The following is a 24,567-nucleotide window of genomic DNA, read 5'->3' as shown; positions in this document are numbered from 1 at the left end:
TAATGTAATTTTATGAGATAATTTACGAGGGCGTGTTTAGAGGCAGAATTAAGGGCGGGGCAGGGTAGCAGTTGGGTGGGGCAACTGGTGGCGAGCAACTCTTAAGGTCTAACTAGTAGCTCAGGACTTGAAATTTTTAGCCTTGCATAATAGTTATGGGAATTTACAAATCCTGACAGTAGAGGACAGAAGATCCCTACACGTCTAGGAGTACACGATATATAGATCATCTTCCAATTAATCTTCATGGCAAAAGAGTGGATCTACCTGGAGCCCTTATAATGTACTCAGGCATAAGTGTCAAAGTGTACAACTGTACAATTAAGATAAAAGCAATATCAGAGTCAGTATTTTATGCAAAAAGCACAGGAAATGTATGTAATGGGAAAATAGCATTAACAAGAACCTCTCCAAGCTACTGCACAGTGAACACCCCTTAGGACACCTTTCTCTCCACTCAACTTCCTTGAGTGGCTAGATGAAGTCTGCCACAAGCACAAAGTGTCTTTATCTGGCCATAGACAGATTATTTCAGCTGTTTCAGCAGGGACCGGCCTAATTTCAGTCAGTGTGTGGCCAATCTCTATGGCTAGCTTTTAGAACCCTGAAGACTTGCTCCTTTTAAAGGTAAAATGAACCCTTCCTCTTTCAGTGCTCAGCTACCCTTCAAAGGACACTTTAAAAACTACAGATGTCTTTTAAACTTGCATGGTTGAGAAAAACAAAACACCACACTAAAAATACAACCACATTAGGAGATCAAAGCTTTTAATGAAACAATGTGCAAATACAAACCCTGGAAAGACAATTGCATAATCCAATTTTTAAATAAAATAAAAAAAATACAGAAAATGTGAAAATAATAAAAAACAATGGATATCAGCATGTTTTTTTAGATAAAACAGTGTAAAGACTTTCAAAAATATATTTGTTTATCTCCATTGAAAATGATCATTACTTTGTGTGGAAATATGTACTGTGTTTGTACCTTTTCCAGATTGTATGCACTGGTATATGAAATAATATTAAAATTTAGTATGACAACAGTACTTATTACTATGATTTTAGTGGTCCTTCAAAACTGGAATTTAAAGATATCAGAGTGAGGTACAGACTTAATGGAGACACTAAAATATAATTGTTGCTGCAGGGTCAATCATGAAAAAGTTAAAGCAGAACTCCAGCCCAAAAATATCAAGATGAACCCAAACAGTCCATTAACCACTTAAGACCCGGACCAATTTGCAGCCAAAGGAGCAGGCCCCTTTTTGCAATTCGGCGCTGCGTCGCTTTAACTGACAATTGCGCAGTCGTGGCTCCCAAACAAAATTGGCATCCTTTTTTTTTCCCACAAATAGAGAGCTTTCTTTTGGTGGTATTTGATCACCTCTGCGTTTTTTATTTTTTGCGCTAAAAACAAAAATAGAGCGACAATTTTGAAAAAAAATGCAATATTTTTTACTTTTTGCTATAATAAATATCCCCATAAAATATATAAAAAAAACATTTTTTTCCTTAGTTTAGGCAGATACGTATTCTTCTACATATTTTTGGTAAAAAACGCAATTAGCGATTGATTGGTTTGCGCAAAAGTTATAGCGTTTACAAAATAGGGGATAGTTTTATAGCATTTTAAATTAATATATTTTTTTACTAGTAATGGCGGCGATCAGCGATTTTTATTGTGACTGCTACATTATGGCGGACACTTCAGACATTTTTTACACATTTTTGGGACCACTGTCATTTATACAGCAATCAGTGCAATTTAAATGCACTGATTCCTGTGTAAATTACACTGGCAGTGAAGGAGTTAACCACTAGGGGGCGGGGAGGGGTTAAGTGCGACGTGTTTTTTTTTACTGTTGGGGCATGGCTTGGCATGTGACGTCACTGATCATCTTTCCCTATAACAGGGAACAGAGCATCAGTGACAGCCACACTAGGAAGCATGGGGAGAGGTTTGTTTACACATACCTCTCCTCGTTCTTCAGCTCTGTGACCCGATCGCGAGGCACCAGCGGCGATCGGGTCTGCGGGTCCCGCGGGCATGGTCACAGAGCTCAGGACCGGGTCGCGAGCGCACCGCCGGTGGCGCGGCGTGCACGCGACCCACGGCTGGGCACTTAAAGAGCAACGTACAGGTACGTGATTGTGCCCAGCCGTGCCATTCTGCCGACGTAAATGTGTAGGAGGCGGTCCTTAAGCGGTTAAAAGATAAAAAAATGCTTTCCCTGCAATATTTGCCTTCAATTCAGGGATTTATCCCGCTGTACATTTTTCTACCACTAGATTTCCTCATTCTGATAGCAAGAATCATCCAACCAACTTCCTTTAAAGTGTTACTAAACCCATTTAAACTATTATACAGTATATTGTTCATCTGGGAATATGACAATAAAAGCAATAGTCTCTAGGTCACATTGCAATACATAGGTTAAAGCGACGTTACACACAACAATGGAACTTCCGCTTTAAGGGAAGGTGACCCCCTGACATGCCATGTTTGGCATGTCATTTTGGGGGGGGGGGGGGGGTAGAAACACTCTATTTGGAGGGTTCCAGCTCCCACTTCCTCCTGTGCGCACCCCAGGGTGCCAGAATGAAGATCCCCCTCTTGGCAATCATCTGGGACACGTCACAGGTCCCAGATGATTGCCTGGCCAGTCACAGAGCGGCTTGTGCAGTGCGTGCCCAGCTGTGAATCCACAGCTGGTTGCCCACAGTGACAATGCCGGTGCTGCAGAGAGGAGAAGGGCGGGGCTTCATTCCCTCACATCGCTGGACCCTGGGGCAGGTAAGTGTCCAATTATTAAAAGCCAGCAGCTGCAGTATTTGTAGCTGCGGACTTAAAAATGTTTTTTTTTGCTTCTTTATCTGGTGGCCACGTGACACAATCCACTTGCTCTACTCCATAGTGAGAGCTCAGTGGGTTTAACAAGCATAAGTCTTGTGATTCAGCATGCAGATGTCACTGCAGGAAGATTACTTTGTTCTCCTGTGGCCACACAGGATTAATTAGTTGATGACATACTGTAAAAACAAAAAACAAAAAATGATCCTAAGGAGCACACTGGTGCTGTGTTTGTAACACAGCTCGCTGTAGGAGATGCCGCCTTATACATTCCACAACTGCCTCACAAACCTCTGGAAGGTCAGTAATATGGGGCAGTTAGCCAAGGAGAGGAATCCTCCAGCAATCATTTCTGAAGCTGCCGTGCGTGAATTGTGGGGTGGAGGCATCAGAGGATTAATGGGGATTCCTCTCCTCGGCTAGCTGCCCTATATTACATTCCAGACGCTTCTGAGGCAGCTCACAGTGTGCTCTGCAGCATCTACAAGATCAGAAAAGAAAGGGAACTGATGATAAAACAGTTGGAGCCACCCCACAAGTGACAAAGAGTCACGTGGGCGGTTTCAAGACGAGAACTAAAGCCTTGTACAGCCGCTAAAGTAGAAACGGAAATGTCACAACTGGCTTCTGTCAAATGAGCATGCTGTAACACCAATCGGCATCTGATCAGCACTTGCAGCCAATGACTGCAAGCGCTGACCGGTGTGTGTTCTGGTGGAGGAGGGTGGGACAGGGAAGATCCCCCAGTCAGAACACAATAGCACAGTAGGGGAGATTTGCTGTCCTAATATCACAGTTAGTATGGTGACCTGTTTTTTTTTCTGATCAGCCTTCTTGGTTGAATGAAAAAAAAAGCAGCAGTTTAAGACAGCAGCCGGAGTATGCGCACAAAGTGTGGCAACAGAGGAGCCAGAAGAACGGCTGCAATGGAATTGCAACACACAATGGGGACATTGATTAAAGTGGCAGGCTCAACAAAGTATTTGCAAATAAGAAGCAGATTGATTATGAAAAGCTTCTTCACACAGGCATAGTGCACAATTTTAGCTACCTCCCACCCACAAATGATTGACGGGCGGGTGCACTGTTATCCTGAATGGACATCAGATGATGTCCTCCCAGGATCGGGTTGTGCTGTGGCACGATATGTCACCCACTGTGCCCACTCGACACAGCGGATGATAGATCAGTGTACTGGGCCGCTACCAGCACTATGTGGTTGCAGTGCCCAATCACAGCAGATCACTTGGCAATTGTACACAATGAATGGCTTCCATTCATAGTGTACTATTGTGTTGATCTCTGTGATTAGTCACACTAATCACATGATAAAGACAGGGCCAATCACATCCCATCTGTACCATACAATTAGCTGTAGCCAATCACAATAGTACACAATGAATGAATGTAATTTTAAAAAAATGGTTGCTTGTAACAGTGATCATTCCTCCTAATACCTTGGACTACTTTCTAATGTGTAATTTGGGGGCATCTGCACTGTCCTGGCATTTTCGGGCCCCAAGAAATGAGACCGAACATCACATTACCGACCAGTACATTAGGACTCATTTTCACAATATATATATTTTATACATATACACACATACATACCATAGATTGTTGACTCTTTAACTTACCTACAGATAATTTTAAATATAATATACACTGGTTTGAGTTTTTTTACCAAAGAAATGTAGCAGTATACATTTTGGCCAAACTTTGAGGAAAGATTATTTATTTGCAAACTTATAACAGAAACAAAAGGAAAACATTTTATTTTTCGAAAATTTTCTAACAAAAAACCCAGTGGTGATTAAATACCACCAAAAGAAAGCTCTAGTTGTGTGGAAAAAAAAAAAATGTAATTTGTGTACAGTGTTGCATGACCAAGCAATTGTTCTTCAAATTAGTCAGGAAGGGGGTAAAGTGTCTGGTATTGAAGTAGTTAAAAAAAAATACACAGATTTGTTTGGGTGTTTATTAACACTTTAAGCCCAGGTCACCCTGGACTCACTTCAGACCATAACTGGACAGTAACAGAAGAAGCATAGTGATGAGCTCATCTTTCTGTTACTCTGCCATCTCTTCCTATCAACAGGCTCCTCGTCAGTACATGAACTTACTGGCTCCTTGTGCTGCTACTTTCTTATACAACTCCACCCTGCTATGCAGGATTACAAGAAGCTGAAAGACTGTCAATATTAGGGACTTTCACTGCTTAAAAATTTAAAAGAATAAAATATAAAACACACGACACCTGAGATGCATTATTTTTAGGGGTGCACCGAATGGAAATTTTGGTGCCAAAACCGAAAAAGGCAGGATGCACTTTTCCGAAAACCAAAACCGAAAATGACAGTTTTTAAAAAATATTTATATTTTTATAATTGTATTATACTGTATTTGACTTTTTTTTATCATCAATTTAAATACATATGAATTTATTTTTGGCCATTATTGGCACCTTTAGTGCAAGAAAGGCCAAGAAAAAATGCAGTCCTCAATGTCCAACCATCTCTTGCATCATATCTGCAATCTCTTACTTAAACACACTGCTAATATTATTAGAAAAATTTCCATTCGGTGCACCTCTAGCAGACATGATACGGGAGATGGTCAGCGACTGCAGACATGATACGGGAGATGGTCAGCGACTGCAGACATAGTACGGGAGATGGTCAGCGACTGCAGACATAGTACAGGAGATGGTCAGGGACTGCAGATATGATACAAAAGATCAATGTAGCCTCACCAGTGCCTGCTTGATGCAGCCCACCAGTGCCTGCTTGATGCAGCCCGACAGTGCCCGCTTGATGCAGCCCGACAGTGCCCGCTTGATGCAGCCCGACAGTGCCCGCTTGATGCAGCCCGACAGTGCCCGCTTGATGCAGCCCACATGTGACCAAAAGGTGCAGCCCACATGTGACCAAAAGGTGCAGCCCACATGTGACCAAAAGGTGCAGCCCACATGTGACCAAAAGGTGCAGCCGTGTGTGCCCGGATCAGTGCGACGATCACCGTGTCACAGAGCTGGACTTGAATTGCCCAGGCCGCAGTAACAATGTTCCACCTCCTGTGAGCACATCACACAGATTCAATGTCCTGCCATTGGATCAGTGTGCCGTCTATCACAGGAGGTGTTTACTGTGGCCTGTGCAATTCAGCCCTGTGACACAGAGATCGCCGCTCTTTGAGAGGGAGGAGGAAGGGGAGAACCGGGACACGCCAGGATGACACCCCCACAATGGGCGGCACCTGGGGCAGATCCGCCCCTTTTCCGGCTTCCATTATCAGGTGTTTTTGTCTTTCAGCCGATGCCCAAAAACAGTTTTTGGCCGATTATTTTCAGCAGGCGAAATTTCGGTACACCACTAATTATTTTCATTTCTTTTTTATCTGTATAGAGTTCAGCTTTACGTTTTAGTACCACTGATGACATATAATGAAGATATGATGAATATTCACAATTCATAAAGAAAGACAGAAGACAGAGGTACAGAGCATTCAGACCTGTACAAAAACATGCACTTAAAAGGTTAACTAAATTAGTTACAAGAACTTTGCTATTGGTTCTTGGTATTGTTCCTGCCCACCTTCAAGTCTCACTCCTCCCATTCTCTCCTTCTGCTGCAATCTCCATATTAATCCCACCTCTTAATATCTGCCACCGCTGGAGTGCAGAGCTAGGTAAAGTGCACACATTTCATATTTTGTATTCATGAAATACATTGGTCAATTAAATTCAGCAATAAACTAAATGTGATCCCTAACTGGATGACATTTAGTTTGCAAAGTATAGTTTGTGGAAGGATCAATGGGTAATTTCTAATGACAGTTACAGATTCAAATTAATTGAAAATTAGCGCTTAGGTTTTGATCTTATTTACACTTTTGGGTGTAAATAAGATCAAAACCCAAGCGCTAATTTTCAATTAATTATACAAAATATGTATACCTTGAAGTAAAATGCATCAGAACAGACCTTTTGGGGTCTGTTCTGATTCATTTTACTTCAAGGTATACATATTTTGTGCCAAAATATAGCACTAAATCATATGCTTTTTCTTACAAGCATGTATACTTAATTTCCAAGAAATTAGAATGATTTTGAACAGAAAAGAAAAAAAAGTTTCAGATTACCAGGAAATAGCATTGCAAGAGCTGTGTGTATTACTATTTAGTGTCTAGATTTATGTTGCAAAAAATAAAAAATAAAAAAAAGGAAGGAAGAAGAATCCCCCATCCTTGCAAAATGAGGTAGAGAGAGGAATCCTCCCTACTGGGTCACTGTATTCTGACAGCGGGACTCCTGTCAAAATACACTGACCAGTGGCTGCAGCAAATCACGTCACATCACGGTTTCAATCATGTTTTTTAGCATTCCCGCATTCATGCAAATTTACTAAGTGCACTTTACTTTTCCACAGCCAATAGCAATTTTAATTTCTGAAGTGAAAGTAGTGTGACATAAATTAAAATACCTATTTAACTTATTTTTTTTTAAAAGAAAGCTAGGAAGTGTGTCTAATAAAAAGGTATGAACAGTCCTTAAAAGCAGTGTTCCCTAACCAGTGGTTAAGGAGGCACAGGTGGCTCTTAGCTACCTTTGATGTTGTTCCAGTCAGCCGTGTACCTACCTTGGCAATGCAGTTAATTGTGTAACGTAACCAAGGCTGGTACCTTTTGATTTATATTTTTTTTTTACAATTAGAGATTCCCTTTAACACAGACTACATGAGTAACATTAATAATGCTGACATTTTTCAAATGTATTTTAACAAGATGTATAAGGATTTCTACAATAGTGCAAAATGTTAAAATTTACTGAAGCATGGTCATTATCCCAAAGACCATTTTGTCTCTATTACAAAACATGTTGTAGTTTCAAAGGTGCTCACTGGACTATAGTCTGTCTTGACCTCTTGGCCTTGCCCTGACCTCTTTACTTGCCTATTCAGGACAAAGTGACAACTTATGTGCAAATTCTACCCCCAACCACTTTATATTCACCTCTTCAGTAACATCCCTACCGCTGCTAAAAATATACCCAATATCGGAGCTCAACAGGAGCAGTGATGTTACCCTCACTGTCATGTTATAGTGCTAGTGACTGGCCTCTAGGTCCAAACATTAGGTGAAGGAGATCACATGCACTGTCAGGCAACAGAGAGTGGATGGAGAGATGAGAAAAATGGTGGTGTGTATTCCAGGTGTCAGTGTCGCTTTAAAAGGCCTTGGTAAACTTTAAGTCTGCAATGTAAAATAAATGAGATGGCTCAAACAGTAATAAATTATGTACCACAATTTAATATTCCCTTAAAACATTGCACCAAGCATGACAACACCACTAGAGACACAAGCAGGTGCAGCATGTAATGCAGGCTGAGCCCTTCAAATACATCTAAAACGTTCTCTCTCTAAGAAGTACATTCAGGAAACAAATAGACTAGGAATGTTCTAAAACACAAGATACAACAATACAATTCCTCAAAATGACAGACCTGCAAGTACAAACATATAAAAAGTATAGTGCAGGCCCATGTAGCAATTATTTGAGACTACCCACACTTTGTTGCGTTCATTATGATTATGCATATTTTATCTTTGACTTTCTATATACATGTCACAATATCAGCTGGGAGACCAATACCAGCATCAAGTATACATATAACAAAATCATGCAACGTGACCAGTTAGATTATTTCATATGTAAGCTTTCCAATATGTGGAGCCTGCAATTTCTTTGCAAGCTGCTGTTTGTGTAGTTTTTTTTCCATACACATATTTCCAATGTTAACACTTTAAGGTTCCAGCTTTTGCCAAGCGGTATACAAGGTTTAGCTATACATTTCTATTCGTTCTTTTATTTCGTTGGTACATACTTTTTGGCATACTCTAAAATGTATAAAAACACAATGCACATTATCACATACAAAGATATCCTCTGCTATTCACTGCCCTACTTACTGGAGGTTGATTAACTGGAGTACTGAAAGTCCACCTAACAAATTGAAGTTTTTTTTTCTAAATAAAACTTTGCTTATTGGATGACTGAAGTGTAAAAAGTTTTATTGTGCCAAGTGATTATCCTCTACTCCTTTAACAAATCAACACCAAAGGCTTCTTTGTGCCAGTTTCCCCATTGTGACTGCACAATGGATTTCTGGTCTGAGCTTTTAAAAGAGAACTAGACTAGCAAAGTAGTGCATATGGCCTTTGCCAGAAGTGTTGGTATGTTTGGTTATATTCTTTAGCTGAATTAAACTTTGAATGGTTTAGTTCAATTTAGATAAAACTGCAGAATGCTCTACAGTCGTACATGTGACCTCTAAAACTACTGGGTTGCCAGTATTGTAAAAGCAAACATTATTGCTCCACGATGATTGATCATGAGCAAAACTGTGACCTAGTAAGCTTTACAAGCTCAGGTTGTTTTTTAGGTTCACTCTACTTTCTTTAGCCAGTGAGTAATATGATATTGCACTGTTGTAATAGTGGGAGAGGAATGACACAGACTAAGGGTCACGAACAATTTTAAATGTGATCATTTATATATAAAATGAGCAGACTCACAAGTGTTCATGAACTTCACTATTTTTTCCATTTAGTGATTCTTACACTACATAGCCTTTCTAAAAAATTATATTAACATCATCTGTTTGCTGTAAGGCATGCTACAGATTAAATGTTCTTGCTTTATAGAAAAACATTTTAAAAATAAATATCATAGAAATTTTACCCCTGCAAAGTAATAAAAATCTGCATAGTTATAAAATAACACACATTTTCTGTGTACTGTAATTATGCCATTTGGTTATTAACTTGGATGCAGGCGTCTAAAAATTGAGTATCCACATTTACAAGTGTATAGAAAAATCCCATCTCTCTGCGTCAAGATTAACTACATCATCTCAATCATTTTTTTGGCAAATTTTGCTGATATTTTACAAGCTTTCATGTTTTTTGGGTCCAGCAGAAATATGAACATGCAAGGAAATGGCATGAATCAACACTGCACAAAAAAAAAATATCCGTCTTCTACAAATGCTGTTATTTTTATGATGTCAAAACCGACTCTCAGTAAAATATAGATAGATAGATAAAGATCAATAGACATATGTAGAGATATGTAGATTTTATTTGCTATCCCATCTAACAGTATCTGTGCAAAGAGGCATGTCACAGTTCTAGCAATCCCTAGATAGCAGCTGTGAAAACTCAGCATGAAAATCAGACTGTTGAAGGTAACATTCATTCTTAAAATGTCTGTCTGGATACAGTAATATATCTCACTTCTTTCCTGACTGGATGAAGGCATTTTTTCCTAATGGCTGAAGTTGGCCAATGTGCACAGGTACTATTGAATAAAATAGTAATTTAAAGCCTAACACGTTTTAATAAGAATTAATATGGATTTTACTGTATTAAACTAAGATTTTTGAAACCCCATTCAATTTTTTAGAATACTTATTCCTGTTCTTTTCAATAGGTTATATAAATTGGAAAAAAAATCATAATCGTGTTCATATTAACATATCATGGAACATTTATCTTCAGTGAAAATACTGGATTGAAAAAACTTTCAGAAATTCACAGCATGAGCATGCTTCTTGCATAGTGGTTTATCTTTCTTTGCAAAAAAGGCTTGTCCCTCCAAGCTTTCACAGCATACCTACAAAAAAGAAAAGAAAATCAGAATGAAAAAAAAAAAAAAAAAAAGGTAAAAGGTAAAAAGCTAGAGTCTACCATGGTTTTTAGAATTCTGAAGTTTATATAAATTAAATCCATGTTTTAGTGAATGTGAAATGGTTTGTTTGAACCAAGCGGGTTCAAGCAATTACCTTCACCACTTCTGGATGTGCCTACTCTGTGCACTGTATAAATTGCATGTACAGTACAGACCAAAAGTTTGGACACACCTTCTCATTCAAAGAGTTTTCTTTATTTTCATGACTATGAAAATTGTAGATTCACACTGAAGGCATCAAAACTATGAATTAACACATGTGGAATTATATACTGAACAAAAAAGTGTGAAACAACTGAAAATATGTCTTATATTTTAGGTTCTTCAACGTAGCCACCTTTTGCTTTGATTACTGCTCCGCGCACACTCGGCATTCTGTTGATGATCTTCAAGAGGTAGTCGCCGGAAATGGCTTTCCAACAGTCTTGAAGGAGTTCCCAGAGATTCTTAGCACCTGTTGGCCCTTTTACCTTCACTCTGCGGTCCAGCTCACCCCAAACCATCTCGATTGGGTTCAGGTCCGGTGACTGTGGAGGCCGGGTCATCTGGCGCAGCACCCCATCACTCTGCTTCTTGGTTAAATAGCCCTTACACAACCTGGAGGTGTGTTTGGGGTCATTGTCCTGTTGAAAAATAAATGATGGTCCAACTAAACACAAACCGGATGGAATAGCATGCCACTGCAAGATGCTGTGGTAGCCATGCTGGTTCAGTATGCCTTCAATTTTGAATAAATCCCCAACAGTGTCACCAGCAAAGCACCCCCACACCATCACACCTCCTCCTCCATGCTTCACGGTAGGAACCAGGCATGCAGAGTCCATCCGTTCACCTCTTCTGCGTCGCACAAAGACACGGTGGTTGGAACCAAAGATCTCAAACTTGTACTCATCAGACCAAAGCACAGATTTCCACTGGTCTAATGTCCATTCCTTGTGTTCTTTAGCCCAAACAAGTCTCTTCTGCTTGTTGCCTGTCCTCAGCGGTGGTTTCCTAGCAGCTATTTTACCATGAAGGCCTGATTCACACAGTCTCCTCTTAACAGTTGTTCTAGAGATGTGTCTGCTGCTAGAACTCTGTGTGGCATTGACCTGTTCACTAATCTGAGCTGCTGTTAACCTGCGATTTCTGAGGCTGGTGACTCGGATGAACTTATCGTCTGCAGCAGAGGTGACTCTTGGTCTTCCTTTCCTGGGGCGGTCCTCATGTGAGCCAGTTTCTTTGTAGTGCTTGATGGTTTTTGCCACTGCACTTGGGGACACTTTCAAAGTTTTCCCAATTGTTCGGACTGACTGACCTTCATTTCTTAAAGTAATGATGGCCACTCGTTTTTCTTTACTTAGCTGCTTTTTTCTTGCCATAATACAAACTCTAACAGTCTATTCAGTAGAACTATCAGCTGTGTACTGTATCCACCTCCTGCACAACACAACTGATGGTCCCAACCCCATTTATAAGGCTTGAAAACCCACTTATTATACCTGACAGGGCACACCTATGAAGTGAAAACCATTTCAGTTGACTACCTCTTGAAGCTCATCAACAGAATGCCAAGAGTGTGCGGAGCAGTAATCAAAGCAAAAGGTGGCTACTTTGAAGAACCGAGAATATAAGACATATTTTCAGGTGTTTCACACTTTTTTGTTCAGTATATAATTCCACATGTGTTAATTCGTAGTTTTGATGCCTTCAGTGTGAATCTACAATTTTCATAGTCATAAAAATAAAGAAAACTCTTTGAATGAGAAGGTGTGTCCAAACTTTTGGTCTGTACTGTAGCTTCAAGCTACAGTGCCTTGCGAAAGTATTCGGCCCCCTTGAACTTTTCAACCTTTTGCCACATTTCAGGCTTCAAACAAAGATATAAAATTTAAATTTTTTGTGAAGAATCACCAACAAGTGGGACACAATTGTGAAGTGGAACGAAATCTATTGGATTTTTGAAACTTTAACTAATAAAAAAATGAAAGGTGGGGCGTGCAAAATTATTCGCCCCCCTTGCGTTAATACTTTGTAGAGCCACCTTTTGCTGCGATTACAGCTGCAAGTCGCTTGGGGTATGTCTCTATCAGTTTTGCACATCGAGAGACTGAAATTCTTGCCCATTCTTCCTTGCAAAACAGCTCTAGCTCAGTGAGGTTGGATGGAGAGCATTTGTGAACAGCAGTTTTCAGCTCTTTCCACAGATTCTCGATTGCATTCAGGTCTGGACTTTGACTTGGTCATTCTAACACCTGGATACATTTATTTGTGAACCATTCCTTTGTAGATTTTGCTGTATGTTTGGGATCATTGTCTTGTTGGAAGAAAAATCTCCGTCCCAGTTTCAGTCTTTTGCAGACTCCAACAGGTTTTCATCCAGAATGGTCCTGTATTTGGCTGCATCCATCTTCCCCTCAATTTTAACCATCTTCCCTGTCCCTGCTGAAGAAAAGCAGGCCCAAACCATGATGCTGCCACCACCATGTTTGACAGTGGGGATGGTGTGTTGAGGGTGATGAGCTGTGTTGCTTTTACGTCAAACATATTGTTTTGCATTGTGGGCAAAAAGTTGGATTTTGGTTTCATCTGACCAGAGCACCTTCTTCCACATGTTTGGTGTGTCTCCCAGGTGGCTTGTGGCAAACTTTAGACAAGACTTTTTATGGATATCTTTGAGAAATGGCTTTCTTCTTGCCACTCTTCCATAAAGGCCAGATTTGTGCAGTGTACGACTGATTGTTGTCCTATGGACAGACTCTCCCACCTCAGCTGTAGTTCTCTGCAGTTCATCCAGAGTGATCATGGGCCTCTTGGCTGCATCTCTGATCAGTCTTCTCCTTGTCTGAGCTGAAAGTTTAGAGGGACGGCCAGGTCTTGGTAGATTTGCAGTGGTCTGATACTCCTTCCATTTCAAAATGATCGCTTGCACAGTGCTCCTTGGGATGTTTAAAGCTTGGGAAATCTTTTTGTATCCAAATCCAGCTTTAAACTTCTCCACAACAGTATTACGGACCTGCCTGGTGTGTTCCTTGGTCTTCATGATGCTCTCTGCGCTTTCAACAGAACCCTGAGACTATCACAGAGCAGGTGCATTTATACAGAGACTTGATTACACACAGGTGGATTCTATTTATCACCATCAGTCATTTAGGACAACATTGGATCATTCAGAGATCCTCGCTGAACTTCTGGAGTGAGTTTGCTGCACTGAAAGTAAATGGGCCGAATAATTTTGCACGCACCACTTTTCAGTTTTTTATTTGCTAAAAAAGTTTAAATTATCCAATAGATTTCGTTCCACTTCACAATTGTGTCTCACTTGTTGGTTATATCTTTATGTTTGAAGCCTGAAATGTGGCAAAAGGTTGAAAAGTTCAAGTAAAATAGCTCAAATTACAATATGAAAGCAAAGAAAAAAAAAGCATGGAATGACTTAAACCTTTATTGCTGAATTCTTCAAATAAGCAAATGATAAATAGAATAGAACAGATTACAACACTCCATATGACTCAAAATAATCCATTAACTGCAGTAAAGTAATGGGCAATGTGAAACTGAAAATTCTCTGGTTAGAATCACATTGTTACATAAACAATGTTGACATTTTCATATCACTAAGGAAAAGTTCACCTTTTAAAAATTAATAATAAATACACATCTTTTTGCAGGTAAAAAAAAAAAAATCAGCAGATTGCGGGTGCCATGCAGGACTCCTGCAGATTGGTCAGTGTATCCATCTGAGAGAATGAACTACCAGAGCACTCAACAGCGCCATGGTAGTTCATTGAAACTACAAGCCAACAGCCGCAAAGACTGACAGTACTTGCATTTTGCCATTCACAGCAGCACTGTGAATAAATGATGCAGCCGGGCAGGCATTTAAGCAAGCGGGGGGAGTAGATTCCCCATTTTAACTAGAGGCAGAGGAGTGGGGGGTGGCTGAAGGAGTGGGAGCAAGTTACACATTCCACCCATGTACCATGTCCCCAAAAGTGAATTTATCCTTTAACCCCCCTGGTGGCAGTCCCGAGTCTGGCTCGGGGTGAAAATTCAGAACCATTAACAGTAACCCCGAGCCAGACTCGGGATCGCAGGATCCAGGATGAGTATGCTTACCTTATCCCCTGGATCCAGGAGATGTCTCCCTGCAGTGCGAGTGGCTCGTCCTCTGCTCGATCTATCACGGAGCCGGGCTCCGTTCCCTGCGAGCGGTGTGACGCATGGGGACGGAGAACGGCCCCAAATTCAAAAAGTGAAACACATACATTACATACAGTATAATGTAATCTGTAAGATTACATTACTGTATGTAATTATTTCACAACCCTTTTGTCCCTAGTGGTCTGCCCAGTGCCCTGCATGCAGTTTTATATTATAAAAACTGTTCTGTCTGGAAACTGGAGATTGTTCATAGCAACCAAAACTATCCCTTTACATCAAAAGTGGCTTTAGACCAGCTAGAAAACAGCGATAATAAATTCAAATCACTCCCAGAATTAAGCGATAGCGATTTGTGCAGAGATCAGTCATCAAATACTGAAAAGTAATGACAGTGACAATTCTGCAATTCTGAGTAAATTTCAGTGTTTTTGATTTGATTACATTATAGAATAATTTGTATTACATTATTTGGTATATTAAGGGCCGGTTCACACTGCAGGCGCGGCGAGGCGTCTCCGACTTGCCTCGCCGCGACCTGCGGCGAGCTCAGCGGCGACTTGCAGAGGACTTCTGTATAGAAGTCAATGCAAGTCGCCCCCGAAGTCGCCCAGAAGTAGTACAGGAACCTTTTTTCTGAGTCGGAGCGACTCGAGTCGCTCCTCTCAGAACGGTTCCATTGTACAGAACGGGGGCGACTTGCGGGAGCGAGGCGAGGCGAGTCGTGTCGCCTCGCATCGCCCGCTGTGTGAACCGGCCCTTATAGTTATTTATTATACTTTAATTTATGATTTTGTTTTTCAAATTTGATCATACCCAGGATGTCTACTAGACTCTGGTTTGGACAGATTTAAGTGAGTTATTCCTAAGAATTACAGGCCTACAATATAAAATGCCAAATTTCCATGCAAAACATTGTACCGCTTTCAGCACCTAAAATCGGACATAATCATACTGCTAGGGAGGTTAATGCCTATTAAGACAATTTACTCAAATGCACCTAATCTTTATTATTTTTAGGCATATAATAAAAGAAACATTGCAGTCTTTTTTATGATGTTTTAGTACATACCGAACACACAAAGCAGGTGTTGTGCCAGGTGTTTCCCAGGGCCTCCAGAAATCGGTCTCCAGCTTCAATAGGGAACTCACATCCATGACACATTGTACCAAAGAGGGAATAATAATCTAAAAAAAAGAGTATATTAGAACATGGATATCTTTATCTTTACCAAACAAGATCAAAAAACATTCAAGGCTTGGTTTTAAGAAAGAAAAGTCTACTGTAATACAGTACACAGGAAGTAGAATGAAGTAAATCATAAAGATGAGCTTCAATGCCAAGCAGTGAGGTAATGTTGAACCTTTTTATGCTAGGCCTAATATTCAAGCTCACTTTAACTTGGCTTCCACATATATTTGTAGTTATGAGATCCTTATCTGAAGAGGATATAGCCATGATGAAACACACAAACATGTGCTTTATAGCTAGAATCAAATAATTGTTTTCATAACCCAGAATCCCATATGTGTATTGAAAACATGCACTGCTTTGTCTCAATGACTGAACTAAAAACAAAAATAAGTTTATACCAGGACCTATGAGACTCTGGGGGAAGCATACTATCCCCTAGAACAATAAATCCTGTACGCTTATTCCAGAACTATACCAGAAGCAGAATTCAAATGTTAAACTAGTATCAGTTACAAAGTCAAGCGTTTGTGACACTTCTTTACAACGTGTATATAAATGCATTTGATTTATATTTAATGTGGATTACAAAAAAAAAAAAAATCAATAAGAAATGCATATAAATATGTAGGATAATGTTGCATTGTAAAATGCATTTGGTTTAATGAACCACTCAAAACATTCTATATTGTTATTTTTATATGCTCTAGCATTAGTATGCTTTGCATCAACTTTCTGAGAATAGTTACAGTAAACCTGCGCAAAGTTAAGCTGTATATGAAATGTATATGGAAAGTTTACGTGGAGTATAAAATGCATGTAAAAGACAAACGGTAGTGGCAGAACTATAATGCAAGATCTTGCCATGTACATTTTCTACCTTTCCTATAAAAGTCGACCTTGACCCCACCCCACCCCACCTGGCTTTCTAGCCTCTCTACTGGCCAGTGATATTGTTTCCTGTATCATATTAGGGTGGCTTGAGTCGAAAGTTTACAAGAACTGTTGAAATTTGCATTAAATATACAGTAGCTGCCCACATCTCTGCATCTTCTGATTGTTTTGAGCTGTAGTTTTCACTACAAGCATTCTACGATTAAGAGTTTTTAGTAACATGCTCAGCCAGAATTGCTTACATTTGCGACATGCTAAAGCCCCGTACACACGCTTAGATTTTCGGACGACAGAACGTCCGTTTTTTTTTGTGGCAAGGTAGTCTCATGTCGAAAGTGATGAGGTTACTCACAACATGAAAATTTTCTTATGACAGAATACGTCAGAAGTGACATAATGGGGGTAATTTATGAAAGGCAAATCCACTGTGCACTATAAGTGCAAACAACAAGTGCAAAGCGCACTTGGAAGTGCAGTTGCTGTAGATCCGAGGGGGACATGCAAACATACAAGGAAAATAAAAAACAGCATTTAGCTTGCACATGATTAGATGATAAAATCAGCAGAGCTTCCCCTTCAGATTTACAGCGACTGCACTTCCAAGTGCACTTTCAAGTGCACTTTGCAAGCGCAAAGTGGATTTTCCTTTTGTAAATAACCCCCTACTATTCAACTATGTGTTGAATAGTTTTGTATGTGTTTTTTTCAGTTTTAAGCATACGTAGACTGCTCTTACGAAATTGGACATCAAGTTCACATCTGACCAAAAATTTTATAGTCTACATATCCAGCTTTTGCCTGACAAAAAAAGCAAAATTGGCGAAAGCACCGTACTAAACAATCTGAAAATCGGCAGACAGCTTGCTGTACAAATTCTTCCATCCGATTTTCGTATCGGGTGTACAGCCCTTTACTTTCAACATGTATTCTGTTGGCAAACAAGAATATTTATTAAGTACCCAGAGATATGACTTTAAAACACAAGAAAGTGGTCTTCTGTTAGGAAAATATATCATTGAAAATATACAATATTTGGCAAGATAGTGAAAAACACAATGCAAGAAATACAGTTACATACAACATTTGCCTTAGTGAAGCTTGAAACCATTTATAATATAATGTAGAACAAGTTCAGTTAAAGTGGTTCTAAAAGGCAGACTTTTACCTTAGGCCCATTTCACACTTGTGCGACTTTTCATGTGACTTTGGACATCAGAGTAGAATGACAAGTCGTACCCCATGATTCCCAATGATAACCATTCATATCTGTGTGACTTCAAAGTAGTCCCTGTACTACTTTGATCCAAGTTCAGGTCCATAGACCTCAAGTTTACACAGCCATTCCCTAAAATTGTGTCAAAATTGTGGCCGCAAAGTTGTGGCAGTGGGAAAGGGGCCTTAAAGTGGATGTAATTCCTCTCCTATACCCGGTGAAATGAAACAAATCTCCCTACATAAGTTTTCCGTGTATATATGCTGTCTTTCCCTTTCTATAGTTTTTAGAAAGTGCACATTGTTAAAAGTTTTTCTTCCTGGTTCAACAGTGGGAGGGAAGTCTGGGCATACACTGTGTGTGAGCTGATTTGAGGAAAGGCATGCACCCCCCCTCCACATAGCCAGAGGAATGAAGGAACTTGCAAAGCCGTTCTGTGAATAGACCAGCTCTCTGCTAATCCATTTATAGCATCCACCCAAATTTTCAGCTGCTTTTATCTCCTGTGTTGGAGAGCTTGTCAGAAATAATCATGCTGAAAACAGAGGAATGAGGCAGCAGAAAGCAACGGCACTTAGGGCTTTGGAGAGAAATAAGTAAACACTAAAGATAGATCTGTCCAGGTCAGATTTTCATGAAATTTGGTTTACATCCACTTTATTGCATTCTATGCATTAAGGTAAAAAAATAATAATAAAAAAAAATAATAATTCTCTATTCAGCCTCCCCCCCAGCTGGATGTCGATCCAGAACTCCCCCTCCTCCTCCATTGCTCCTCTCTTCTCATTGGCTCAGAAGCAGTAGCGAGACCCATTGGCTCCTGTTGCTGCAAATCACAACCAGTGAGGAGGGAGCAGGTACTGATCCAAGCTGCACTGTGTGTGTCAATGGACACACAGATCGTGGCTTGGGAAGGAGTCCTCACGAAAGCTTCCATTGCAATGGGTGGTGGGGGGATGGTTAAGGGTTTGTGCTGTACCAAAAAAATTAGCAGAATGTGTTTTTTTCATGCTTACATTATGAGGGGCTTTAGGGATGTGGGGCTTGGAAACCCTTCAATTGAATGTATTGTTTCCTCCACCCCCCTTTCTAGGTAGTTGCAGAGATGCTGATAGTTAAGGTAACACTCCTAGTCCAGGTGCAGCAAGTATCAATGTGTTCATTCCCTTTGCTGAGATCTGTGCAATGTGGCAGTACTTGGGCTGACATACATACGCATTCCATAACCTGGTCCTGTCACCTTTTGGCTGCACCAGTTTGCTGAAAGTTGATCTTTTTTCAAGGTGAGTGGCAGAAAAAAGCGGAGACACATAGAAGCAAAAAGCTTTATTTCAATGACCTCCCTGTCCTGTGAAGTGTAATGAGGGTTTGGTTTAAATCTACTCGACACACTCACCTCTCTCACAGTAGGGATCTCCATCTTCCAAATGAAAAACGCTATTTCGAATAGGAGTATGGCAGGCCACACAAACAAAGCAAGAGACGTGCCAAGTTTGCTTCAGCGCATTGATAACTTCCTATTAAAGTTAAATGAAGAAATAAGTGTTAATCAATAAAGGATTTGGATATAAATGGTGGACACTTACTGTATTTTGCACTTTATTTATTACAGACAAAAGTCTCAGCTTTCATTGCTGAGTCTTGAGAACCAGTTACATGAGAACCTAATTAATAATTGAAGCATCCACAGCCCAGCTGACTCTTCATTTTTAAAAAGTGTTTATTTCTGGTAATGCAGATTAATTTTCTGGATCAATAAAGATGTGGTTGTCAAGGTGCTCGCATGCAGAGTTGTAACCCTTCAATGCCAATCATAAGCTATCAGTGCACAGTACTATTTCACTCTTAAACTGTAAGCCCTGTGGCATGCATAGCAGTACTATATTACATATTATGATGCTATAAATCCCCAATTTTAGCTTAGACTTTACCATTTCTTTTGCATATACAATTTGGATTATAGTACTATGTGCACTTTCTGAAAGGTTTCTTTAAATGGTCAAACTACTAAAACTAAATTTCCATTTGCTTTTTTGCATAGGTTTATAATGTTCAGGGGAAAAAACACTTAAAACGATTTGCAATATTTTAAGATGGTCATAGTTGTGCAAAATTTTAAAACACATTTTTAGGAAATGAATGTTCTATGAAAGTTCTCTAATCAATAGTGGGTCAAATCCATGTTTGTTTTTGACCACAGTGATGAGAAAATTTAAAGGAGCAGGATGGAAAATGATTCTTCGATGAACAATGTAACAGTATATGTGGTTTCTCTCCAAAGTCAAATGTTAAAAGCAAATTAAATCTTTTGAACGACATAATCCTCAGAATTTTCGTTAGACATTTTATCTATCCATGGCCAGCTTTAGTCAGTCGACACATTTCATATAAAAATGTCATAATTACCACTTGCTGCCAGCAGTTGGGGAGTACAAAGCAACAGAGCCACACCTGGGCACCATTGTTTTTTCACTACCACATTGTGATGAATCTTATGTGAGCCTAAAAACAGTATTTTAACATAATGCACATGGTGCATGGAAAAACCTTGTTTGGATGACGGCAAACCAACAAAGACACCGATTTCTTTATTGTGCAATTAAAAAATCCAAAGACAACATTACAGCTCTGGCAGTTCTACTCACATACTGGATAGAACAAATATCACAAGTAATCACAAATATACAGAGTGCTTTGCAATACCACAGACCACAGAGAATCTCCTCTCAAAATGTGTGCACAGCACTAGCTGTTACCGTGTTCTCCTCCTCACTCACTGATTGTGTGTGAGGAGGAGATTGCAGTAACAGCTAGTTACCGATTGCGCTGTACACCAAATCACACTGATTGCCCCCAGTAATAAAAAGAGTACCTGTCACCAGCCCATCAGAGTACCCGAGTACCTGTCACAACCCCTCAGAGTACCCATCTGCAGCCCAGAGTACCCGCATACCTGTCATCAACTCAAAGTAACGGAGTACCTGTCTGCAGACCATCAGGAGTACCCGAGTACCTGTCTGCAGACCATCAGGAGTACCCGAGTACCTGTCTGCAGACCATCAGGAGTACCCGAGTACCTGTCTGCAGACCATCAGGAGTACCCGAGTACCTGTCTGCAGACCATCAGGAGTACCCGAGTACCTGTCTGCAGACCATCAGGAGTACCCGAGTACCTGTCTGCAGACCATCAGGAGTACCCGAGTACCTGTCTGCAGACCATCAGGAGTACCCGAGTACCTGTCTGCAGACCATCAGGAGTACCCGAGTACCTGTCTGCAGACCATCAGGAGTACCCGAGTACCTGTCTGCAGACCATCAGGAGTACCCGAGTACCTGTCTGCAGACCATCAGGAGTACCCGAGTACCTGTCTGCAGACCATCAGGAGTACCCGAGTACCTGTCTCCAGACCATCAGGAGTACCCGAGTACCTGTCTCCAGCTCAGAGTACCCGTCTCCAGCTCCGAGTACCCGTCTCCAGCTCCGAGTACCCGTCTCCAGCTCCGAGTACCCGTCTCCAGCTCCGAGTACCCGTCTCCAGCTCCGAGTACCCGTCTCCAGCTCCAAGTACCCGAGTACCCGTCTCCAGCTCCGAGTACCCGTCTCCAGCTCCGAGTACCCGAGTACCTGTCTCCAGCTCCGAGTACCCGAGTACCTGTCTCCAGCTCCGAGTACCCGAGTACCTGTCTCCAGCTCCGAGTACCCGAGTACCTGTCTCCAGCTCCGAGTACCCGAGTACCTGTCTCCAGCTCCGAGTACCCGAGTACCTGTCTCCAGCTCCGAGTACCCGAGTACCTGTCTCCATCTCCGAGTACCCGAGTACCTGTCTCCAGCTCCGAGTACCCGAGTACCTGTCTCCAGCTCCGAGTACCCGAGTACCTGTCTCCAGCTCCGAGTACCCGTCTCCAGCTCCCAGTACCTGTCTCCAGCTCCCAGTACCTGTCTCCAGCTCCCAGTACCTGTCTCCAGCTCTGAGTACCCGAGTACCTGTCTCCAGCTCAAAATACCTGAGTACCTGTCTCCAGCTCAAAATACCCGAGTACCTGTCTCCAGCCCATCAGAGTACCAGGTACCTATTTGCAGCCGAGAAGCATATTTCCGTGCTCTCATCATAGTTGAAATCACCCAGTCCGACAGGCCCCGGTTCCTTAGCACCTGGCTCTCAACAGCCATGTCATCAAAATCAGCAATTGCAAAGCAGGATGGAGAATCGGACCTAGACACAGAAGGTCCCCTTGCAACTGTAGTCGGCAGGGAGCATCCGCAACCAGGCGTACTAGGTCGGCGTGCCAGGGACGCCGAGGCCAATTGGGACAACCCGTATTACTGGAATCCCCTCGGCCTCCACTCTGCGGAGCAGACGTGGTAGTAGCTTTAGTGGAGGAAAGCCGTAGATCAGTCTGTACTGATTCCATGGAGCCACCAGTGCGACTGACGCGTCTGCCCAAGGATCTCTTGTCCTGGATACGAATCTCGGCCCATCCGATTGAGGCGGGAGGCCAGAAGATCCACGTATGGTGTGCCCCACTGTAGGCACAGTAGCCTGAACACATCCGGATGCAAAGCCCATTCTCCTGGGCCCAGCATCTGGCGACTTAGGCAGTCCACCTGCCAGTTTTCTACTCCCGGGATGTAAATGGCAGACAAGGCCACTACATGTCGCTCTGTCCACTGAAGGATGTAAGCGACCTTTCTGTGCTGCAGCCGAGCTTCTTGTTCCTCCTTGATGGTTGACATATGCCACTGCCATGGCGTTGTCTGACTGGATCCTGATCGGATGCTCTCATAGTCTCATCGACCATGTGGAGAGGCATAACCTGATCACTCGTAGTTTGAGGACACTGATCGGCAACTTGGATTCCTCCCCCGACCAGAGGCCCTGGGTCGACTGTACTCTCAGTACTCCAACCCAGCCGGTCAGGCTGGCGTCTGTTGTGATCACAGTCCAATGTAGAGATCTGAACGACTTCTCGGACCGAAGTGCCGGGGACCTCAGCCACCAGAGCAGGGAGTCCCTGACTCACCCGAATCTGCCAATCCAGGGATAACGAAGATTTGCCCATTTTGTCAATATCTCCATCTGCAAGACTCTGGTGTGAAACTGGGTGTACGGTACCGCCTCGAAGGAGGCCACCATGAGGGCCAGAACCCACAGGAGCGCAGCGACGACCCCTGCGGTTCATCAATAGTTTTACAGAGGCTCTGAGAGTCTGCAGTTTGTCTTAAGGGAGAAAATTCTCGCTTCCATGGAGTTCAGCAGTACGCCTACGTACTCCAACCGCTGAGTCAGCATGAGCCACCCAAATTCCTGCAGGGTTTGCATGTGGATCGCCATATCCTCCTTTAATTCTGAGGTGGAAGCTGCTCTCAGAAGGAGATTGTCCAGGTAACTTACGATTGCAATCCCGCGTTGTCACAACAACGCCAAAATTGGAGCAAATACCTTGGTAAAGACTTGGGGTGCTGAAGCCAAGCGAAAAAGGGAGAGCCACAAACTGGTAGTGCACTTCCTCAACTGCAAATCGCAGAACCCTCTGATGCTTGAGGCATATGGGTATGTGCAGGTATGCATCCTGGGAGTCCAAAGACGCCAGGGAGCGTGGTTCCTTAGTCTTCCTGGCCTGTGGCGGCAAGGTACTCTTCCCACCTGTGACATTTTTAAAAATGTCCTCCAACGAGGCTCCAAAGAGCCGTTCACCAAGGAAGGGTAGATCCGTCAAGGCCTTCTAAAATGCTCAATCTGCAGACCATCATTTCAGTCAAATCAGGTGCCTCAGCACCACTGCTGACACTGAAACCCTGGATAGCAGAGGAAGCGTATCGAGAGCCGCGTCACAAACGTACTTAAGGCCAAGCACTAACTGGTCTGCTAGTTCCATGCAGACTGGAGTAGCCTGCTGCTCCTCCAATTCGCGGTGCAAGCGTTTTGGCCATTCAGTTAGTGTCTGCGACACAAGTGCTGTGGCCAGTACTGGTCGTATTGCTGACCCCAAAACCGTAAACAAGGAACGGGCACCGCCATGATTTTGGGACCGAAAAGGTCCGTTGCGGTCGCCCCCATTCCTTGTATATGAACTTATTCAGATACGGAAACACCTTAGGTGCCCGAGCTGGCTTACGGGACCCAAAGGGGACTGCTACTTCAGCAGAGGATCTTGCTGTATCCTGAATCTTCAGGGTATCACACACATCTGTGAAAAGTGCTCCAACTAGCGCTTTTCTTGTGGACCCCGACGGGGACTAATCCTCACTGTCGATCGGTCTTGGTCAGCGTCATCTGAAGCAACAGAACAGGGGCCACCAGTCTCAGCGGGGTCGGGGGGGCAGGGGCCACTTTTTACGACCTTGCGCCCGCACACCACCTCCACCCTGGCAAAGAACGTTTTAAGGACCGCCGACAAAGCGTCCAAAGGCACTGCACTGTTTGCAGACGAGCCGGTTGCAATTGCAGGGAGTTCAGGGGAAGAAACGTCAGTTTCTGAAGCCATGCTGACCCACCCTGTCTGCCACTCTTGGGGACTTAGGACAG

The 24,567-nt window shown here is 42.1% G+C and overlaps 1 protein-coding gene and 1 long non-coding RNA gene across 7 annotated transcripts in view; both read right to left on the bottom strand.

Annotated features, from left to right (window-relative positions):
• Positions 1 to 751: 751 nt before the first annotated feature.
• On the bottom strand, positions 752 to 6,737 carry LOC143974824 (uncharacterized). Its single transcript, XR_013272282.1, has 2 exons — positions 6,506 to 6,737; positions 752 to 6,472 (listed from the first exon to the last, which is right to left on the bottom strand). It is a non-coding gene; the product is annotated as an uncharacterized LOC143974824 (long non-coding RNA).
• Positions 6,738 to 8,141: 1,404 nt separating this feature from the next.
• PDLIM5 (PDZ and LIM domain 5) overlaps positions 8,142 to 24,567 on the bottom strand; it is a 266,096-nt gene continuing 249,670 nt past the window's right edge. For all 6 annotated transcript variants that reach the window (XM_077476564.1, XM_077476565.1, XM_077476571.1 and 3 more), the window contains 3 exons: positions 19,437 to 19,557; positions 15,814 to 15,929; positions 8,142 to 10,526 (listed from right to left, as the gene is read on the bottom strand). In XM_077476564.1, coding sequence (XP_077332690.1) covers positions 10,437 to 10,526; positions 15,814 to 15,929; positions 19,437 to 19,557 — 327 coding nt within the window. In that variant the 3' untranslated portion in view covers positions 8,142 to 10,436. The remainder of the gene's footprint in view (positions 10,527 to 15,813; positions 15,930 to 19,436; positions 19,558 to 24,567) is intronic.

Source organism: Lithobates pipiens, unplaced genomic scaffold, assembly GCF_037356315.1.
Source record: "Lithobates pipiens isolate NorthernLeopardFrog02 unplaced genomic scaffold, aLitPip1_a1.2 Scaffold_13, whole genome shotgun sequence".
Lineage (NCBI taxonomy): Eukaryota > Metazoa > Chordata > Amphibia > Anura > Ranidae > Lithobates > Lithobates pipiens.
This window is presented reverse-complemented; position numbering and strand designations above follow the sequence as displayed.